The sequence below is a fragment of the Chiloscyllium punctatum genome, chromosome 7 (genome assembly GCF_047496795.1).
Source record: "Chiloscyllium punctatum isolate Juve2018m chromosome 7, sChiPun1.3, whole genome shotgun sequence".
Lineage (NCBI taxonomy): Eukaryota > Metazoa > Chordata > Chondrichthyes > Orectolobiformes > Hemiscylliidae > Chiloscyllium > Chiloscyllium punctatum.
Window position 1 is genome coordinate 134,188,673 of NC_092745.1, and position 21,794 is coordinate 134,210,466.

At 43.6% G+C, this 21,794-nt stretch overlaps 1 protein-coding gene across 1 annotated transcript in view; it reads right to left on the minus strand.

The window, feature by feature from the left end:
- Positions 1–21,794, minus strand: part of cfap45 (cilia and flagella associated protein 45) — a 138,745-nt gene that overhangs the window by 55,418 nt on the left and 61,533 nt on the right. Inside the window, exons 6-9 of the mRNA XM_072574905.1 lie at positions 19,215–19,393; positions 18,440–18,569; positions 10,694–10,840; positions 6,975–7,088 (exon numbers count right to left, since the gene is read on the minus strand). Of these exons, the coding sequence (XP_072431006.1) occupies positions 6,975–7,088; positions 10,694–10,840; positions 18,440–18,569; positions 19,215–19,393 (570 nt within the window). The remainder of the gene's footprint in view (positions 1–6,974; positions 7,089–10,693; positions 10,841–18,439; positions 18,570–19,214; positions 19,394–21,794) is intronic.

The window sequence follows — 21,794 nt, forward strand, 5'->3', positions numbered from 1 at the left end:
CTGCTCGGCCACTTTCCTCTGCTGCCTGTCCCGATGTCCACCTTGGAGGATGGTCACCCGAAGGTCTGAGGCTGAATGTCCTGGACCACTGAAGTGTTACCCAACTGGGAGGGAACCCTCCTGTCTGTTGACTGTTGTGCGATAGGGTTAGTGGATTCTAGCTCTTCGTGAGCTTGATGTGCCTTTGAGAGAGGCATCTTCACTAAGAAGCCATCGAAAGTACAGTGGACCTCTGAAATGACAAAGGCTTTTGAACAGTTGAAATCTATACTGAGCTCTGCACCTGCTTTGGGTCTTCCAGATTATTCACAGCCATTTCAACTTGCTGAGTGCAAGGGATGTACTTCTGAAATCCTGATACAAATGAATGGGAATCTCAGGTGTCCTGTAGCTTTTTACTCTGCCACCCGTTGTAAGGGGAATGCCGTCGTATTTGCGAGCTGTGGCGGCTGCCTCGGTAATGGTTGAAAAGTCTACCCCCACCTTGTGCTGGATCAGTTTTTGATTTTTGGTTTTTGATCCACATTCAGTTTCCCTGTGGCTGAACTCTCCAAGCTACGCAGCATTTTACTGCTTCTAGGTATACGGGCTATGAGATCATTTATTCTCCCTGTCTAATCTTACTTTGCGCCGCGGCTTTGAATCCTGCTGCTCTCCTTCCTAGTACCAACCCTTCAGGGATACCTGACCATGATTGTTTATACATTGTCCATAATGTTGTTAACTCTCACCCAGATCTTTCTGAAACCCCTCCGGATACTCCTGATATGGTCCTTTTTATTGATGGCTCCTTTTTTTGGCCTTCTGATCACACGACACTGGCAGGCCATGATGTCTGCATGCCTTCTGAGGTCCTTGTATCTGCAGTGTTCCTGAACAGTACTACTGCACAAGCAGCTGAGCTCTTTGCTCTTACATAGGCCTGCATTTTAGCTACTGGAAAACCTGTTAAAATTTATACTGATTCCTGCTTCGCTTTTGGAAGTGGTGCATGATTTAGCACACTCTGAAAGAATAAGGGCTTCATCACTTCTTCAGGTAAACCCTTACAATATGGTCAGTTCATTAATAATCTTTTGGAAGCCATTCTCCTTCCTTTGGCTATAGCTGTCATTAAATGCATTGCTCACACAACTGCTGAAGATAATGTCACCTGTGGCAATACTTTTGCTGATAGGGCCGCTTGTGTGGCTGCCACTAATCCACATATGCAGGTTTTGCATACTCTTAAGATACATCAGTTTCCCATTTTGGAGGGCATTCGTAATGCTTAACAGGCAGCCCCTCAATCTGAACAAATTCTTTGGGCCCGTTTAGGTGCCACAGAATCTGAATCCCTTCATCTTCTTACACATCCTGATGGCCGCATCACCTGCCCTAAGTCTCATCAACATGTCCTAGCCCTGGCCGCTCATGGAGATGGCCATGTTGGCTAGCGGGGCATGTGCCATGCTGTCACACGTTTTGGTATGCCCCTGGTTTCACTACTGTTACTTGTGCTTTGTTGTCACACTGTTTTATTTGCCTTCAGAACAATAATTCTAAGCCACTGGCCAAGTTTGACCTGCAGACTCACGCCATGCAGTGCAAGAGGGCGTTTATCCCAAGGGGAACACCAGTTGAATTCTGCACAGTTACCTGCAAAGTGTACGACCGCAGATAGCTCAAAATGATTGCTATTACAGTTTTAATGTTGCTTTTGCTTATTTTTCTGATGTTGCTTTTATCTAGCTGGGGTCCTCGGTATAACCTAGTAACCTCTAACAAGAAAGAATTGCATTTCAACCCCTTTCTTCTATGACATATCTTTATGCACAAAAGGTCAACTATCTAGCTGCTGGGTTTGCACACACATTCCTTTCCATTGAGAGCCATACCTTTTAATGCGTCTGAAATGGCTGAATGGTGGCCACACCAAGGCCATTCTGCTGCTGTAACAACTTTTCGCATCCCTCCTACTTTCCTGCAGCTGATAGGTGCCCCATCCTCTAATAGGGATAACTCCCGCCTCCACTAGCGATTAGCGGGATATCAGATGGACACATTTCAAGATTGTACATTCTCAGTCACGTAGTGACAGCGAGGTGTACAAAGTAATGAGAGGAATAGATAGAGTCAATAGCCAGAGACTTTTCCCCAGGGCAGGACTGACTGGTACGAGAAGTCATAATTTGAAGATATTAGCAGGAAGGTATAAAGGAGACATCAGAGGCAGGTTCTTTATGCAGAGAGTTGTGAATGCATGGAATGCATTGCCAGTTGAGGTGGTGGAAGTGAAGCCATTGGGGACATTTGAGTGACTGCTGGACATGCACATGGATAGCAGTGAGTTGAGGGGTGTGTAGGTTACGTTATTATATTTTACATTAGGATTGAACCTCGGCACAACATCATGGGCCAAAGGGCCTGTTCTGTGCTGTACATTTCTATGTTCTATGGTTCCAGTCTCGTTACAATTTTTCATGCACATGTCTGTCCCTGTTCCTCATCAATATCACAGCCACAACTACATCCCTAGGAAGTATTTGTATTAAGAGCAAACATTCTTTAGGATGGCGAGCTGGGTTCAGTAAATGCCATCACTCCACCCTTCTTTCCGTATCTGACTTCCAATCCACTGTCGACAGCAATGTACTTATTCTCACTGTTCCCAACAAGACTGCCATCAATTCCTCTTTTACCACATTTTGGATTGGTATCCAATGCAATCACTTTTTTAGCTTTCAATGGCACTTATTTCATTTGTGGCCAAAAGGCCTACCCCTGGCTGCCTGTCTCTTGGACTGGTACCTGCTATTTAGAATATGTTGTCCCTTTCCTTTACCACTCCCACACTTTACCTTTCAAGGCTTCATTGCCCCATGAAAGGAGATCTCTCCCTACCTTTCAACACCGCCGAACTATCTTTCTCCTCCCTGTGCCACCCTTCAACTTGAGGTTTAGGTTCGGAGGATTGCCACCAATGTGGAAGAGATTGCCAATGCCACATTTTTGGCTTTTGACATTTTCAGTGCAGAGATGGTCACTGTCCGCACTGTGGCCCTGCAAAATCACATGGCCCTTGACTTCCTATTAGCTGAGAAGGGAGACATTTGTGCCCTTATTGGCTCTGATTGTTGTACCTACATCCCTGACTCCAGTGAGAACATTACTAATATTGCCACCCATATTTGCAAGGCAGCTTCCTCCCTATATGACACGACCCCCTGTTGGGATCTTTGGACTTGGAATAAGTGGTTGGCTTGGCTCTTGGGCTTCAACACTCCTCCAGGGCCTTGAGTTCTCATTGCTGTTTTTGTTTTTCTCTCCCTTATTATTATTTTTCTGAAACACTGTTGTACCTGTTTCAGCTCCTTACTGATGCCAAATACCCCTCTTTCTTCCCAGCTTGTATGGCTTTCTGTTTCTGATGTTCCCCCACCAGTAGATGATTGCATTGACTCCTACTCTCTGGATCCTGGTGACCCTGACTCTGACAGTTACCTGGACGACTCTAAATCCCCACTGTCCGACAACCTCCCTGCATCCAGCTATGTCCCTCCTTTTGCTGGCTCTTCTGAACTGCCCTCCTGACTTGGTGAAAAGAGAAAGGAAAAATTGTGGGAGACTTGTTGAGATCCAAAGCAGCCATCTTGTCACATATTAAAAGCCTGGAAACCATTTTGAATCTCATAATAGTGTCTGCTTGCTAAGCTTATACATTCCCAGGCTCAGTGAGGTGGCTGATCTTGCAGCTGTATTAATACCTGATAGTGAATTCTTTCCCAGCATGGGAGTGTTCTTCTTTTACAAGAACTTACTATATTCTAACACTTGCTTATCAGCTACTAACTAGCAAAGTCCAGACACTACATGACTGAGGCTAGTGACTGGTCAAAGTGCCTCATTGCTCATTATACTGCAATTAACAGTTTGCTAATTGTTAAATGATTGTAACTTATATAATCATGCAACTGTTTTTTCATATCTTCCTGGTGGTGGAAATTGAATAAAGATTCGTGCACTTTGTGTCCTTCACTGTGTTTTACACCTGCACACACACACACACCATGGGTGCTGGGGAAAAAAATAAGCACTACCGCAGTTAGGCGGTAGTGTGGGGGTTAACAAAAAAGAAAAAAAAAAAATATAATCATGCAACTCTCTGTATCTCATTGGAGTGACTTGTGACCATTCGGTTGACTTGTCTCTCTCTGTGAGCTCATGAATAAACAGTCAATAACTCGAGATTTGTGTGGCGTGATATACTGTTCTTCTAAATTGGACGAGCGAGTCACCCACTACATAATTTATCCCATCCTGAGCAAAATGATCTGGAGGAAAATATAGGTGGTTTGATTAGTAAGTCTGAGGATGACACCAAAATTGGCAGAGTTGCAGATAGTGAGGACTGTCAAAAGATACAGTGAGATATGGACAGATTGTGAATTTGGGCAGAAAAAGGGTAGATGGAGTTTAATCCGGACAAATGCAAGGTAATACATTTTGTAAGATCAAATTCAGGTGCAAATTATACAATAAATGGCAGAATCCTTAGTAGTACTGACATACAGAGGGGTCTGAGCATGCAGATCCACAGATCCCTGAAAATGGCAACACAAGTAGATAAGATAGTTAAGAAGGCACACGACATGCTTGCCTTCATCAGTCAGGGCATCTAATATAAAAATTGGCAAGTAATGGTACAGCTGTACAAAACTTCAGTTATGCCCCATTTGAAATATTGCATGTAGTTCTGGTCACTACACGACCAGAAGGATGTGGTTGCTTTGAATACCTCGCAGAGATGGTTTACCAGGATGTTGTTTCCTAGTCTGCAGGGTTTTAGTTATCAGGAGAGGTTGGTTTAACTCAGACTTTTTTGACTGGAAAGATGGAGGTTGAAGGGCAACCTGATAGAGGTCTACAAAATTATGAAAGGCGTTGTTTAAGAAGGGTAATAGGGATAATCCTGGAAATTACAGGCCTGTGAGTCTCACATTGGTGGTAGGGAAATTATTGGAAAAGATTCTCAGGGACAAGACTCTTTATGGATTTAGAAGCAAATGCCCTTATTAGTAATAGACACCATGGTTTTGAGTTGGGGAGGTTGTCTCTCACCAAATTGATCGAGTCGTTTGAGGAAGTCATGAAAATGATTGATGAGGGAAATGTAGTTGATGTTGTCAACATGAACTTCAGTGAAGCCTTTGACAAGGTCCCTCATAACAGCCTGGTACAAAAGGTGAAGTCACACGATATCAGGGGTGAGCTGGCAAGGTGGGTGCAGAACTGGCTTAGTCATAGGAGACAGAGGGTAGTGGTGGAAGGATGCTTTTCAAAATGAAAGGGTGTGACTAGTGGTGCTCCTCTGCTGTTCATGATCTACATAAATGATTTTGAGAAAATTGTAGCTGGTCGAATTAGCAGTTGATGGATGATACAAAGCTAGCTGGAGTTGCGGACAGTGAGGAGGACTGTCAGAAGATACAGCAGGATATGGATCAGTTGGAAGCATGGGCAGAAAAATGGCAGATGCAGTTTAATCTGGACAAGTGTGATCTGATGCATTTTGGAAGGTCAAGTACATGTTAAATTATACAGTGAATGGCAGAACCAATAGGACTATTGATTTACAGAGGGGTCTGGGTGTGCAAGTCCACAGATTACTGAAAGGTGGAAGGGCAGGTAGATAAGGTGGTAAAAAAGACTTAGGGCATGCTTGCCTTCTTTGGAAGGACCATTGAGTACAAGGATAGACAAATTATGCTGCTGTTTTATAAAACTTTAGTTAGGCCACATTTGGAATATTGTGTGCAGAGTCTAGATTCCTGATGAAGGGCTTTTGCCCAAAACATTGATTTTCCTGCTCCTCGGATGCTGCCTGACCTGCCGTGCTGTTCCAGCACCACTCTAATCTAGACGCTGGTTTCCAGCATCTGCAGTCCTTGTTTTTACCATATTGTGCACAGTTCTGGTCACCACTATACCAGAAGGATATGGATGTTTTGGAGAGGGTACAGAAAAAGTTTACCAGAATGTTGCCCGGTATGGGGGATTTTAGCTATGAAGAAAGATTGGGTTTGTTTTCACTGGATCACAGGAGGTTGAGGGGTGACTTGACAGAGGTTTATAAGATTGTGATTGGCATGGATAGTATGAGGCTTTTTCCCAGGGTGGAGGGATCAATTATTAGGGGACATGGATTCAAAGTGTGAGGGGGGGGAAGTTTGAAAGAGATGTGCGAGGCAGGTTTTTCACACAAAGGATGGTGAGTGCCTGGAACGCATTGCCAGGTAGGTGGTGGAAACAGACACAATAGCAGCATACAAGAAACACCTGGATGAATACATGAATAAGAAGGGAATAGAGGAATATGGATCCTCTAAGTGAAGACAATTTTCTTACAAAAGGGCAAAATTTGTTGGTGCAGGCTTGGAAGGCTAAAGGGCCTGCTTCTAAGCTGTATTATTCTTTGTTCTTGTTCTTTGCATAGATAGGGTGGAGAGTCAGAGGTTTTTTTCCAGTGTGGAAAGGGCAACTACAAAATGGCACAGGTTCAGGGTGAGAAGGAGAAAGGGGAGAAGTGCACAAAAACTTTTTCTGACAGAAGATGGTGAATGCCTGGAATGGACTGCCAGTGTAGGTGGTGAAAACAGGCATGTTGGCAACATTTAAGATGTATCTTGATAGTCACATTAATGGGAGGCTAACAGAGGGATAGAAACCACATAAAGGCAATAAGTAGCAAGGCTAAATAAGGATTGGCGCAGACTCAGTTGGCAAATGGGCTAATTCTGGGCTGTATTACATAAGTTTGTGCAGGCTCCTTAGTGCCACACTTGGTCAAATGCTGCCTTTATACCAAAGTAAACACTCTTACCTCACCTCTGCACATTGATTGGCTTGTTTTAGTTGCTCTCTATCAGGAAGCTTTCTGTGCACTGGTTGATGTCTCTCAGCTCTCTCCCACAGAGGAGTATCTCTAAACTAACCTGTTCTGCTTTGTGATCATGTGACCGTTCTTGCAAGGCCTGTAATCGAGCCATTTCAATTGCCTTCTCCCGCTTCAAACGATTCTGCTGCTCCTCAATTTCAGCTTCTCTTTTCTAGGAAGAAAAATACAAATATGAAATGGTTAGTTACTGAGTAATATTCTCTCTATTCATCCCCAGCCACTGTCTGTCTTGCTCGCGCTCTCTATGCCTCCCTTTCTCTCTCATAGGAATACAGAAAATACGAATGAGAGTAGACTATTCAGCCTTTTGAGCCTGCTCCACCATTCATTACAATCATGGCTGATCATCCAACTCAACAATTATGTCTTGAAAAACATTCAATGCTTTGGCTTCAACTGCTTCCTGTGACAATATATTCCACAGGCTCACCACTCTGTGAAGAAATTTTTCTTAGTCTCAAACCTAAATAGTTTACCCACATCCTTCAATTGTGACTCTTGGTTCTGGACTTCCCAGCATCGGAAATATCCTTCTTGCATCTATCCTGTCTAGTCCTGTTAGAATTTTACAAGTTTCTGTGAGATCTCACCTCATTCTTCTGAACTCCAGTGACTATAATTCTAACTGATTCAACCTCTCCTCATATGATAGTCCAGCCATCGCAGGAATCAGTTTTGTAAACCTCCAGTGCACTCCTTTATAGCAAAAATATCCTTCCAGATAAAGAGACAAGAACTGCACACAATTCTCCAAGTGTAGCCTCACTAAGTCGTATATAATGGCAGCAAGGCATCCCTGCTCTGTACTTGAATTCTCTCACTATGAAGGTCAACATACCATTTGGCTTCTTTATTACCTGCTGCACTTGCATGCTTGCCTTTAGGGCACCAAGTCTTGTTGCACATTCCCTTCTCTCAATTTACAGCCATGCACATAATATTCTGTTTTCTTGTTTTTCCTATCAACATGGATAACCTCACATTTATCTACATTATATTACATCTACCTTGCATTTTGCTACTCAACCTCTCCAAATCACACTGGAGCAACTCTGCCCCTCCACACAGCTCACCTTCCCACTCAACTTTGTGTCATCTGCAAATTTTGAAATATTACATTTAGTTCCCTATCCTGTCTGCCAACCAGTTTTGCATCCATCTCAATAAACTACCCCAATGCCACTCACATTAATTTTCCATTTTAAAGTCTTGTCTGTGACTTTGTCAAAAGCCTTCTGAAAATCCAAATAAACCATATCCACTGGTTCCCCTTTATCAACTCTACTAGATACATCCTTGAAGAACTCCAGTAGATTTGTCAACATTATTTCTCTTTCGTAAATCTGACTCTGTCTGATCCTTCCACTGTTTTCCAAATGTACAACTATTAATTATTTTATCATGGACTCTAGCATTTTCCCAAACACCCGCATCAGGCTGACTGATCTATAATTCCTGACTTTCTCTTTGCTTCCCTTTTTAAATAGAGGGGTTACATCAGCTACCCTCTAATTTGTAAGAACTGTTCCAGAGTGTATACGATTTGAAGAATTCAGAGGCATTTTTTTCAAGTTAGTGTGAAGGTTAAGGCTGATAAGATTAAGGAACAATGGATGAATAAAGATATTGAGATTCTAGTCAAGAATAAAACAGAATCTTATTTTAGGTATCGACAACTTGGTTCAATTGAATCTAATCAATATAAAAAGTGTAGGGGCATTCTTAAGAGAAATCAGGAAGGCAAAGAGAGGTATGAGGTAGTATTGGAGATAAGGTCAGGGATAATCCAAAGAGACTCTACAAATACATTAAGAACAAGAAGGTAACTAGAGAGAGGGTAGGGCCTCTTAAAGATCAAAGAGATTGTCTTTGTGTTGAATCTCAGGAGATGGGAGAGATACCAAATGAATATTTTGTCAGTTTTTACTATGGTGAAAGAAATGGAGTCTAGAGGACACACAGAAATGAACTTTGATGTTTTAAAAACAGTTCACATTATCTAAGAGGAAGTTCGAGAGGTCTTAGAGAATATAAAGATGGATAAATCTCCAAGACCTGATTGAATGTATCCCAGAATATTGTGGGAAGTAAGGAAGGAAATTATGAGGCCCCTTGCAGAAATATTTGCACCATCTATAACTACTGGTGAGATACCTGATGACTGAAGGGAGGCTAATGTTGTATTTTTGTTTAAGAAAGGTTGTACAGAGAAATCAGGAACTATAGACCTATAGCTCTTGACTGATTATAGGTAAATTGTGAGAGGTGATTATAAAAGAGAGGATTTATGGACATTTAGAGAAGCAAAAATTGATTAGGGAGAGTCAGCATGGTTTTGTGTGAGGAAAATCATGTCTCACAAATGTGATTGAGTTTTTTGAAGACGTTACCAAAAGGATTGATCATGGCACAGCAGTAGACATTACTTATTTGGATTTTAGTAAAGCCTTTGATAAGGTTCCACAAGGTAGACTAATTAGTAAAGTTAGGCCACATGGGATTCGGAGTAAGCTTGCCAATTGAATACATAATTGGTTTAATAGGAGACAGAGAGTAATGACAGAAGCTTGTTTTTCGGATTGGAGGCCTGTGACCAATGGTGCTCCCCAGGGATTGGTTCTAGGTCCTCTTTTGTTTGTCATTTATATAAATAATTTGGATGAGAATAAAGCAGGCACGGTTAGTAAGTTTGCAGCAAAGAAGGTTTTCTAAGATTACAAAGGGATCAAATTGTTTAATGGACTGAAAATTGGCAGATGGAGTTCAGTCTGGATAAATGTGAGGTATTGCAATTTGGTACAACAAACAAGGATGGGACTTATATGATTAATGGTAGGGCATTGAGTAGTGTTGTAGAAAAGAGGGACCTAGGGGTGTAGGTACATAAACCTTTGAAATTTGCAGCACATATAGACAGGATGGTTAAAAAGGCATTTGGCAAGCTTGCCTTCATTGCTCAGTTCTTTGAGTATAGGAATTGGGAAGTCATGTTGAGGTTGTATAGGACATTGGCGACGCTTCTTCTGGAGTACTATGTCCAATCCTGGTTGCCCAGTTATAGGAAGGATACTATCAAGCTGGAGGGGGTTCAGAAGAGATTTACCAGGATGTTGCCAGGTATAGAAGGTTTGAGTTAAAAAGAAAGGCTGGGTAGGCTGAGATTTTTTTCACTGGAGTATAGGAAGTTGAGAGGCGACCTGATAGAAGTTCCTAAAATAATGATAGATATAGATAGAGTTAACGGTAGTTGTGTTTTCCCTAGGATGAGGGATTTCAGAACTAGAGAATACATTTTTAAGGTGCGAGGAGGAAGATTTAAGAAAAGACATAAAGGCAAACGTTTGACATAGACAGTGGTTTGTGGGTGGAATGAACTTCCTGAGGAAGTGGTGGATGTGAGTACAATTACAACTTTTAAAAGACAATTGGTTAGATGCATGAATGGAAAGCCTTGGACGGATATGGGCAAGGGGCAGGCAGGTGCGACTAGTTTAGTTTGGGATTATGTTCAGCGTGGACTGGTTGGACTGTGCTGTATGACTCTATAACATAATGAACCATTTCTGAAGGGTATTGAATGAGCTCTTGGAAGAAAATTAGCTTGCAGAGCTATTGGTACTGTTGCTCTACTGACTTATTGAGACAAATGGCCTGCTTCTGTAACCTAAACGATTCCTGTCCCACCATCCCTCTCCAACACTCTCTTTCTCATGACCAATGTCCCCAACTCTTTGTCCCACTGCCTTGGCCTTTTACCATCTTGGCGTCCTGGAATTCCCGTATTTTCTGATCGGCCTGCTGGTCTAGCTGTTGCATCAGCTCTCGATGCTTCTGAACTTGTTCATTGGATTCCTTGATCTCCTGGTGTCTCCTTCTTTGTTGCTGACGTTTATTTTGAAAATTCTGTTTTTGAGAAAGAGGGATGGAGAGGTTATTGAGGTAGAGGAGAGAGGGAGGATCCAAATATCCTCCTTTGACAAAGGGTCAGTTAGACTCAAAATATCAGCTCTTTTCTCTCCTTACAGATGCTGCCAGACCTGCTGAGATTTTCCAGCATTTTCTCTTTTGGAGTGGGAGGATCCGTTTGATGGAAGCCAATAGTGAAGTGAGAAAGGAAGGAGTGAATGGTGTGAAAAGAACATTTTTCTAAGGGGATAAAGTAGGTATGAATTAATGAGGTTATGGGAGAGGAGGGTGCATATAGAGGGTGCAGAATGGCAAAAGAAAGGGAAAAGGAAGTGAAAATGTGAAGAGATGACAGTAGAGAAGGAATGGAAGATGGAAGGGGACAAAGAAGAGATTAGGGAAGAGGAAAAGGATTGGCAGAGGCAGACATAGGGAGAGGAAAAGGGAGAACTGAAGGGGGAGAGGTGGAGACGGTGACTAAGAAGGAACAAAATGAGGTGGAGGAGCGAAGGAACATAATGAGAGGGAGGCAGAAGAGGACAGGGTGTGGGAGGGATGAAGCGAGAAAGGAGAGAGGAGATAGAGTGAGAGATGAAGTAAAAAGGACAGGATGGAAGAAGGGGAGTGTTGAGCTAGGGAGTTGAAGAGGAGAAGGGAAGAAGGAGAAGAAGAGGAGTGAGAGGGAAGCGGGTGAACACATTGAACGTAGAACAATACAGCGCATTGGCCCTCGATGTTGTACCGACCTGTGAACTATTTTCAGCTCATCCCCCTATACTATCCCATCATTCTCCATGAGGTTTATCCAAGGATTATTTAAATCTCCCTAATATGGCTGAGTTAACTACATTAGCAGGTAGGGCATTCCATGCCCGTACCACGCTCTGAGTAAAGAACCTGCCTCTAACATCTGTCTTAAATCTATCACCCCTCAATTTGTAGTTATGTCCCCTTGTACACGCTGACGTTATCATCCTAGGAAACAGACTTTCACTGTCCACCCTATCTAATCCTCTGATCATCTTGGATGTCTCTATCAAATCCCCTTTTAGCCTTCTTCTTTCCAATGAGAACAGACCTAAGTCTTTCAGCCTTTCGTCATAAGACCTTCCTTCCAGACCAGGCAACATCCTAGTAAATCTCCTCTGCACCTTTTCCAATGCTTCCACATCCTTCCCAAAATATGGCGACCAGAACTGTACACAATATTCCAAGTCTGGCTGTGCTAGCGTTTTGTATACTTGCAGCATGATATTGTGGCTCCAGAACTCAATCCCTCTACCAATGAAACCTAAGACACCGTATGCCTTTTTAACAGCACTATCAACCTGGGTGGAACTTTCAGGGATCTATGTACATGGACTCCAAGATCCCTCTGCACATCCACACCACCAACAATCTGTCCATTGTCCCAGTATTCTGCCTTCTTGTCATTCTTCCCAAAGTGCATCACCTCACATTTAGCTGCATTGAACTCCATTTGCCATCTCTCAGTCCAATTCTGCAGTTTATCCAAGTCCCTCTACAATCTGTAACATTCTTCTAAACTGTCCACTAATCCACTGACTTTAGTGTCGTCCGCAAATTTATTAATCCATCAACCTATGCCTGTGTCTAAGTCATTTATAAAAATGAAAAACAGCAGTGGTCCCAAAACAGATCCTTGTGGCACACCACTAGTAACCGAACTCCAGGCTGAATATTTTCCATCAACCACCACTTGCTGCCTTCTTTCAGAAAGCCAGTTTCTAATTCAAACTGCTAAATAATCCTCAGTCCCATGCCGTCTGCATTTTCTCCAACAGCCTACCATGTGGAACCTTATCAAAGGCTTTACTGAAGTCCATGTATACTACAACAACTGCCCTACCCTCAACTGCATGCTTGGTCACCTTCTCAAAAAACTCAATGAGGTTTGTGAGACACGACCTACCCTTGATGAAACCATGTTGACTATCTGAAATCAAATTATTGCTTGCCAGATGATTATAAATCTTATCTCTTATAATCCTTTCGAAAACCTTTCCTACAACAGATGTAAGGCTCACTGGTCTACATTTATCTGGGTCAACTCTGCTTGAACAAAGGCACAACATTTGCAATTCTCCAGTCCTCTGCTACTAAACCTGTCGACAATGACAATGCAAATATCAAAGCCAAAGGCTCTGCTATCTCGTCCCTAGCTTCCCAGAGAATCCTCAGATAAATCCCATCTGGCCCAGGGGTCTTGTCACCTTGTCATCCTTCTAGAATTGATAACACCTGTTCATAACTAACCTTGATCCTTTCTAGTCTAATATCTCGTATCTCATTCTTCTCCTCTACAATATTCACCTTTTCTTGAGTGAAAACTGATGAGAAAGGTTCGTTTAGCACCTCTCCGATCTTCACAGGGTCCACACTTAACTTCCCACTTCTGTCTTTGACTGACCCTATTCCTACCCTAGTCATCCTTTTATTCTTCACATAACTATAGAAAGCTTTAGGGTTCTCCTTTATTTATTTGCTAAAGACTGCTTGTGTCACCTCTTTGCTCTTCTTAACTCTCTTTAAATCCTTCCTAATTGATCTGCAACTTTCCATCGCCTCATCTCATCAAGTCATAGTCATAGAGATGTATAGCATGGATACAGACCCTTCCGTCCAACTCGTCCATGCCGACCAAATATCCCAACCCAATCTAGTCTCACCTGCCAGCCCCTGGCCCATAACCCTCCAAACCCTTCCTATTCATATACCCATCCAAATACCTCTTAAATGTTGCCATTGTACCAGCCTCCACCACTTCCTCTGGCAGCTCATTCCATACACGTACCACCCTGTGCGTGAAAACGTTGCCCGAGGTCTCTTTTATATCTTTCCCCTCTCACCCTAAACCGATGCCCTCTAATTCTGGACTCCCCGACCACAGGGACAAGAATTCCACCCTGACCTTAAATTTACTTGGACCATCTCTGACACCTCCCTCCCCTTCCTGGACCTTTCCATCTCCATTAATGACGACCGACTTAACACTGACATTTTTTACAAACCCACTGACTCCCACAGCTACCTGGATTACACCTCTTCCCACCCTACCTCTTGCAAAAGTGCCTCCCGTATTCCCAATTCCTCCGCCTCCGCCATATCTGCTCCCAGGAGGACCAGTTCCACCACAGAACACACCAGATGGCCTCCTTCTTTAGAGACCACTCTTCCCACGTGGTTAAAGATGCCACCGCAGGAATTGCAAAACCTGCGCCCACACCTCCTCCCTCACCTTCATCCAAGGCCCTAAAGGAGCCTTCCACATCCATCAAAGTTTTACCTGCACATCCACCAATATCATTTATTGTATCCGTTGCTCCCAATGCGGTCTCCTCTATATTGGGGAGACTGGACGCCGCCTAGCAGACCGCTTTAGGGAACATCTCCGGGACACCCACACCAATCAACCACGCTGCCCTGTGGCCCAATATTTCAACTCCCCCTCCCACTCTGCTGAGGACATGGAGGCCCTGGACCTCCTTCACTGCCGCTCCCTCACCACCATACGCCTGGAGGAAGAACGCCTCAACTTATGCCTCATAACACTTCAACCCCAGGGCATCAATGTGGACTTCAACAGTTTCCTCATTTCCCCTTCCCCCACCTCACCCTAGTTCCAAACTTCCAGCTCAGCACTGTCCCCATGACTTGTCCTACCTGCCTATCTTCTTTTCCACCTATCCACTCCACCCTCCTCCTTGACCTATCACCTTCATCCCCTTCCCTACTTAGCTATTGTACTCTATGCTACTTTCTCCCCACCCCCACCCTCCTCTAGCTTATCTCTCCACCATTCAGGCTTTCTGCCTTTATTCCTGATGAAGGGCTTTTGCCCGAAACATCGATTTTACTGCTCCTCGGATGCTGCCTGAACTGCTGTGCTCTTCCAGCACCACTAATCCAGAATCTGGTTTCCAGCATCTGCAGTCATTGTTTTTCCCTACATAACTGAATTATGGTCACTCTCTCCAAAGTGCTCACCTACCACTGAATCAAACACCTGGCCTGGTTCATTACCAAGCACCAGATCCAGTGTTGCCTTCCCTCTTGTCGGCCATTTGACATACTGCGTCAGGAAACCCTCCTGTACACATTGGACAAAAACTGATCCATCTGACATACTAGAGTTATAGCATTGCCAGTCAATGTTGGGGAAGTTAAAGACCCCATAATGACCACCCTATTTCTTTCACTCCTACTCAGAATAATTTTGACAATCCTCTCTTCCACCTCTGTGGATCTCTGTGGAGGCCTATAAAAAACTCACAGCAGTGTGACCTCTCCTCTCCTATTTCTAACCTCAGGCCACACTACCTCAGTAGACGAGTCCTCATCAAAAGTTCTTTCATTCACCGTTATACTGTCCTTGACTAACAAGGCCACACCTCCCCCTCTTTTGCCACCTTTCCTGTTATAGAGTCATAGAGATGTGCAGCATGGAAACAGACCCTTTGGTCCAACCCGTCCATGCTGACCAGATATCCCAACCCAATCTAGTCCTACTGCCAGCATCTGGTCCATATCCCTCCAAACCCTTCCTATTCATATACCCATCCAAATGCCTCTTAAATGTTGCAATTGTACCAGCCTCCACCACATCCTCTGGCAGCTCATTCCATACACGTACCACTCTCTGTGTGAAAAAGTTGCCCCTTAGGTCTCTTTTATATCTTTCTCTTCTCACCCTAAACCTATGCCCTCTAGTTCTGGACTCCCCGACCCCAGGGAAAAGACTTTGTTTATTTATACTTTCCATGCCCCTCATAATTTTGTAAACCTCTATAAGGTCACCCCTTAGCCTCCGACGCTCCAGGGAAAACAGCCCTAGCCTGTTCAGCCTCTCCTATAGCTCAAATCCTCCAACCCTGGCAACATCCTTGTCAATCTTTTCTGAACCCTTTCAAGTTTCACAACATCTTTCCAATAGGAAGGAGACCAGAATTGCATGCAATATTCTAACAGTAGCCTAACCAATGTTCTATATAGCTGCAACATGATCTCCCAACTCCTGTATTCAATACTCTGACCAATAAAGGAAAGCATACCAAATGCTGCCTTTACTATCCTATCTACCTGCGACTCCACTTTCAAGGAGCTATGAACCTGCACTCCAAGGTCTCTTTGTTCAGCAATACCCCCCATGACCCTACCATTAAGTGTATAAGTCCTGCTAAGATTTGCTTTCTCAAAATGCAGCACCTCGCATTTATCTGAATTAAACTCCATCTGCCACTTCTCAGCCCATTGGCCCATCTGGTCCAGATCTTGTTGTAATCTGAGGTAACCCTCTTCGCTGTCCACTACATCTCCAGTTTTGGTGTCATCTGTTCTTAATGAAAGATCTAAACCCTGGAACCTGCAACATCCATTCCTCACCCAGCTCTATCCATGTCTCCGAAATGGCCACAACATCGAAGTCCGAGGTACCAATCCATGCTGCAAGCTCACCTATCTTATTTAAAATACTTCTGGCGTTGAAGTAGACACTTCAAACCAGCTTGCTGCCTGCCAGCACATTCCTGTGACCGTGAAATCCTGTCCTTGTCCTCCCTACTCTCATCCTCCTGTACACTGCAACTACACCTTAGGTTCCCATCCCATTGCTGAGCAAGTTTAAACCCACTCGAAGAGCACCAGCAAATTTCCCACCCAGGATGTTGGTACCCCTCTGGTTCAAGTGAAGACCATCCTGTTTGTACAGGTCCCACCTTTCCCAGAATGAGCCCCAATTATCCAAGTACCTGAAACCCTCCCTCCTGCACCATCCTTGCAGCCACGTGTTCAGCCAATGTCTCTCCCTATTCCTTGCCTCGCTCTCACATGGCATGGGTAACAAACCAGAATTAACAACTTTGTTTGTTCTAGCTCGCAGCTTCCACCCTAGCTCCCTGAAATCCTGCCTTACATCCCTATCCCTCTTTCTGCCCATGTCATTGGTACCTAGGTGGACCACGACTTGAGGCTGGTCACCCTCTCCATTCAGGACCCCAAAGATACGATCCGAGACATCATGGACTCTGACACCTGGGAAGCAACACATCAACTGTAGTTCTCGTCCATTCCCAATGAACCTTCTATCTGACCCTCTAACTACTGAGTCCCCAATGACTAACACTCTCCTCTTTTCCCTCCTTCTGTGCCAGAGACCTGGGCTTCACTGCATACCCCTGGTAAGTCATCCCCCTCAACAGTATCCAAAACAGTATACATGTTTTTCAGGAGAATGACCACAGAGGATCCCTCCACTAATTGCTTTCTCCCCTTTCGAACAGTCACCCAGCTTTCTTCATGTCTAGGAGTAACTACTTCCTTGTTACTCTTATCTATCACAGCCTCTGTCTCCCGAATGATCTGAAGTTCATCCAGCTCCTGCTCCAGTTCCCTAACACGGTCTTCGAGGAGCAAGAGTTGAGTGCACTTCCTGCAGATGTACTTGGATGGGACACTAATAACGTTCCTCCAAGCAGGAGGAACATTCCTCTCCCTGCACTGCCATCCCTGCTAGTCCCCTTATCACAAAGTAAAAAAAGAGACACTTACCTGATGCGTCCATGGCCTTTAAGGTTAGAGGAGTTGGTTGGGTGGGAGGCCCTACAATGGTAGGGTCTTGGGTTTAGAAAACACTGGCTTACCTTCGCAACCTTGCACTGACATATATAGCTGGAAGGAAAGAAAAAGAAGTCCATCCTTTCCCAGAAACCTCTGCTCTCTGATTTCAAATATAAAAGCTCAAACCAGTGACTCACTGCTCCCGGCAGGACCCTGGTATAAGCTCCCACCCTTCGGGCTGCTGCTGCTGAAAACAGAAATGGAGCATTCCCACCCTCGATGGGAGGGGTCAGAACAATACATGGTGATGATGGGGTGTACTGGGGAGATTGAAGTAGGGGAAGAGAAGGGAGGAGAGGGAATGTTGGGAAGAAATTGAAATGGGAGGACAGGGACATTACAATAGGAGGAGAATGAGAGAATGGAATTGAAGAGTGGAAGGCCAATGAAAATGGGAGAGAGGCAGAGGAGGAGATGAGAGATTGTAGTAGGTTGAAGGTGATGGGGTGGAGCAAGAAGAGGAGAGTGGAGTTAGAAGGATGAAAGGTTTCAACTGTCTTACCCTCTCACCCTCAATCTCATTCACTCACACTTTCATTCTTGTTCTTTTTTCAGTTCTCATGTTACTCTGCATGCTTTCACTCTTGATCTCTTGTTCTTCTTCTCACTCTCATTCTTCCTCTCACTCTCACACTTAGTTTCACTTCTCACTCTCTCATTCACAAATTTGCAGTCTCACTCATGGTTTCTCATTTTCATTCATGTCTATTATTTTTTCACTCTGCTGCCTCTCACCTTCTCCTGCCCTCGCATTTTTTCCTGCTTGGAGTGACTCACTTATAGTCTCTCCCTCATGATTTCTCACCTTCTCATTCTTCCATCTTCTCACTCTCTCTTGCATGTGGTCTCTCACTCTCACTCATAGTCTCACTCTCACTCTTTCCTTGTGGTTTCTCCCTTTTTCTCACTCGTCGTCCCTTACTCTCATGTTATCATTCTCTTACTTTTGTTTTCTCTCACCTCCAGATCTTCCTGTTGCATTCTCTCCATTGCCTGAACTCTCTCCACAGCCTGCAGTGCTTTATGTTCTTGTTGCAACATCCGTTCTTGTTCCCTCTCCTCAATTTGCTGAATGATGTGAGCTTTAGCCCTGAGATAGCAGAGGGCAAAATTAGATCTAATCCTAATCTCTTCCTCCCCTCTCTTTTCCAGCTTCTTTCTTTATCTTCTTCTCTCTCTCTATCTCCATGTCTCTTTCTCTCTCTCTGTTTCCTTGTCCCCTCTCATTCCATTTCAGGCCATAACCATTCTCTGCCTTCATCCCACTACCTCTTTCTCTTACTTGTTGTACGTATCTCTACTCTGGTCTGCCTGTTTCTCTTTCTGTCTCTCACTCTGCTCCTCTAACTTGCACCCCTCTCTGTCTTGATCACTCTCTTTTTTGTTGTTTCCTTCGTTTGTTATGCTCCCTACCTTTTGACTCGCTCCCTGTCTTAATCACTCCCTTTTTGTCCCTCTTCTCTCTCTTTCTCACATTCCTCAGTCCTCAGTCGTCATCTCCATATCTGCAACTCTTTCGTGCTTGCTCTGCATCTCTCCCTCCCTGATTTATTCTATCCGTATGTCTATATCTCACTTCATTTTTCACTCACTCTCTCATCAACTCTTTCTTGCTTCTCTCTGTTCCATTCTTTACCCATTTATCCTCCTCTCAATCTCTCTCTGAATTCAAGTCTCATCTTCTGTCTAGATTTCTAAATCCATGTCCCCCTCCTCTTCCCTCTTTTTCTCTTACCTCAGCCCATTTTCTTTCCTTAAACGTTCAAGCTCATCCTGCATCTTGATGGCTTTCTGACGATCCACCTCCATCATCTTATCCAGTCGTTTTTCCTCCTCCATCATTTCCTTCTCAATTTGCTCTTTCTCCAGAATCTGGGCATCCCGGATTGCATGACACCTTGCATCTGTGATGGTCTATAGAAATTAAAGACCATGAATAGAAAATCTTCTTAACAGTGTCTGATCAAACTTTTTAAAATTCTTTCATGAAATGTGAGCATTATTACTAAGGTCAAGATATATCACCAATCCCTAACTGTCCCGAAAGAGATGCTGGTGAGACACCTTCTTGAAAGGTTGCAGTCCATGTATTGCAGGTACTTCTCTAGTGCCTATTCTATACGACCCCATGATAGTGGAGGAAATGAAATATACCTTCAAGTCAAAACAGCATATAGCCAGGAGGAATGCCTGTTGGTAATGGTGTTCTAAGCCTCTGCCGTCCTTGTCCTATTAAGTGGTAATAATGATGGAATGTGGTTTCTCCAAGAGTAGATGGAAAGTTGATGCATTGTATCTTTTATTGTGCATACTATTGAGACTGTGCATTGGTGGTGGAGGGGCATGAATGTTTAAGCTGATGATCAAGTAAGTGGCTTTGTCCTGGAAGGTGTTGGAACATCTTCAATCTCATTTATCAAAGCAAATGGGGGAATTAAAATACAGTCCTGACTCTGTATCTTATAGGTAGTGGACAGTTTTAGGGGAGCAGGAGGTGATTCACAGATGAATTCCCAGCCTCTGACGTGCTCTTGAAGCCACAGTAATTTTTCATTCATTCATTGGATGTGCACATTGCTAGCAAGGCCAATATTTATAGCACTATCACTCAGTTACCATTATTTAGAAACTGAATAGGATCAGCCATATAAATACAGCTGATACAAGAACAGACCAGAGTCTGCGAATTCTTGACAGTTCCTATCTCCTCAATGCCTGTCCACCCAATAAAACACAAGTCAGGAGTTTGATGGAATACTCACTACTTACCTAGATGAGTGCAGTTCAAACATTACTCAACAAGCTTGACACTATCCAATACAAAACAGCCTAATTACTGGCCACGACATCCATAAACATTCACTGCCTGCTTAGCAGCAGCAGTGTATACAATCTATTAAGGCTCCTTAGATATCACCTCCCGAAGACCATGACCTCTACTTCTTAGAAGGACAAGGTTAGGAAATACAGGGGTACATTAAAACCTGCTTGTTTCCCTCCAAGCATCTCACTATCCTGACTTAGAACAATGTCGCTATTCCTTCACAGTAGCTTTGTCAGAATCCTGGAATCTCCTTCCTAAAGCCCTGTGGGTGTCCACATACCACCTGGACAGCATCAATTCAAGAAACTAGCTTATCAACATCTTCTCTAGTGCAAATGTGAATGGGCAATAAAAGCTGGCCTGACCTGCAAAACCCACGTCCCATGAACAAATAAAAAAGAAATTTCTAGAATGCTATTAAGAGCTACTGCACTCCATATGGAGAAACAGAACGACATGCTCTGGAAGTCATCAACCCAGCAGAAATACTGAATGTGAAAGCCAAGCGTCTTGCTTAAATCAAGCAACAAGATTAAACTCTGCAAGTGCAATAGAACATAGTAATGACAATATGGCCTGAAACCATCAAGAGCATGTCTGTTGCTACAAAAAAGCATCATGGATGCAAAGATGAAGTGATCGTCCAAAATGACATCTTGCACGAAAGAAATACAGGCAATTCCCTCAGGAGTGAAACAAAACTGATCATTCTGTAAAAACCATCAACAAATTGAGTCTAGTCTGAAGGCAAGGTAAGTACTTTACGGGGCAAACATGAGCAATGAGAGTAAGGTGCACATCAGCCAGTTTCAATCCTTGTTACATATACAAGAATCAGCAATCTAAACAGCCACTTAAGACACATGACTTTACTTTGCAGCAGTGTTCACTGAGGTGAGGGACATGATGATGTTGAGATTAGAAATAGAAGTTTGAATAATCTGGATCATGTTGACATAAGTAGGGAAGATGTGTTGGGTAGGCTAGAGGTTATTAAGGTGGGCAAATCCCCAGGACCAGATGAGATCTATCTCAGGTTGCTCAGGGAGGCGAGAGAAGAAATAGCTGGGGCACTGAAAGATATCTTCATGGCATCCTTAAACATAGGTGAGGTGCCAGAGGACTGGAGGGTTGCTCATGTACCCTGTACAAGAAGGGTAGTAGGGATATTATGGGTAACTACAGACCACTGAGCCTGATGTCAGTGGTGGGAAAGTTGCTGGAGAAGGTACTGAGGGATAAAATCTATTTATATTGGGAAGAGAATGGGCTTATCAGTGATAGGCAACATGGTTTTGTGCGGGGGAGATCGTGCCTTACCAACTTAATAGAGTTCTTTGAAGAAGTGACCAAGTTGATAGATGAAGGAAGAGCAGTTGATGTCATGTGCACGGACTTTAGAAAGGCGTTTGATAAGGTTCCCCATGGTAAACCAATGGAAAAAGTGAATCACATGGTGTGCAGGATATTCTAGCTAGGTGAACACAGAAC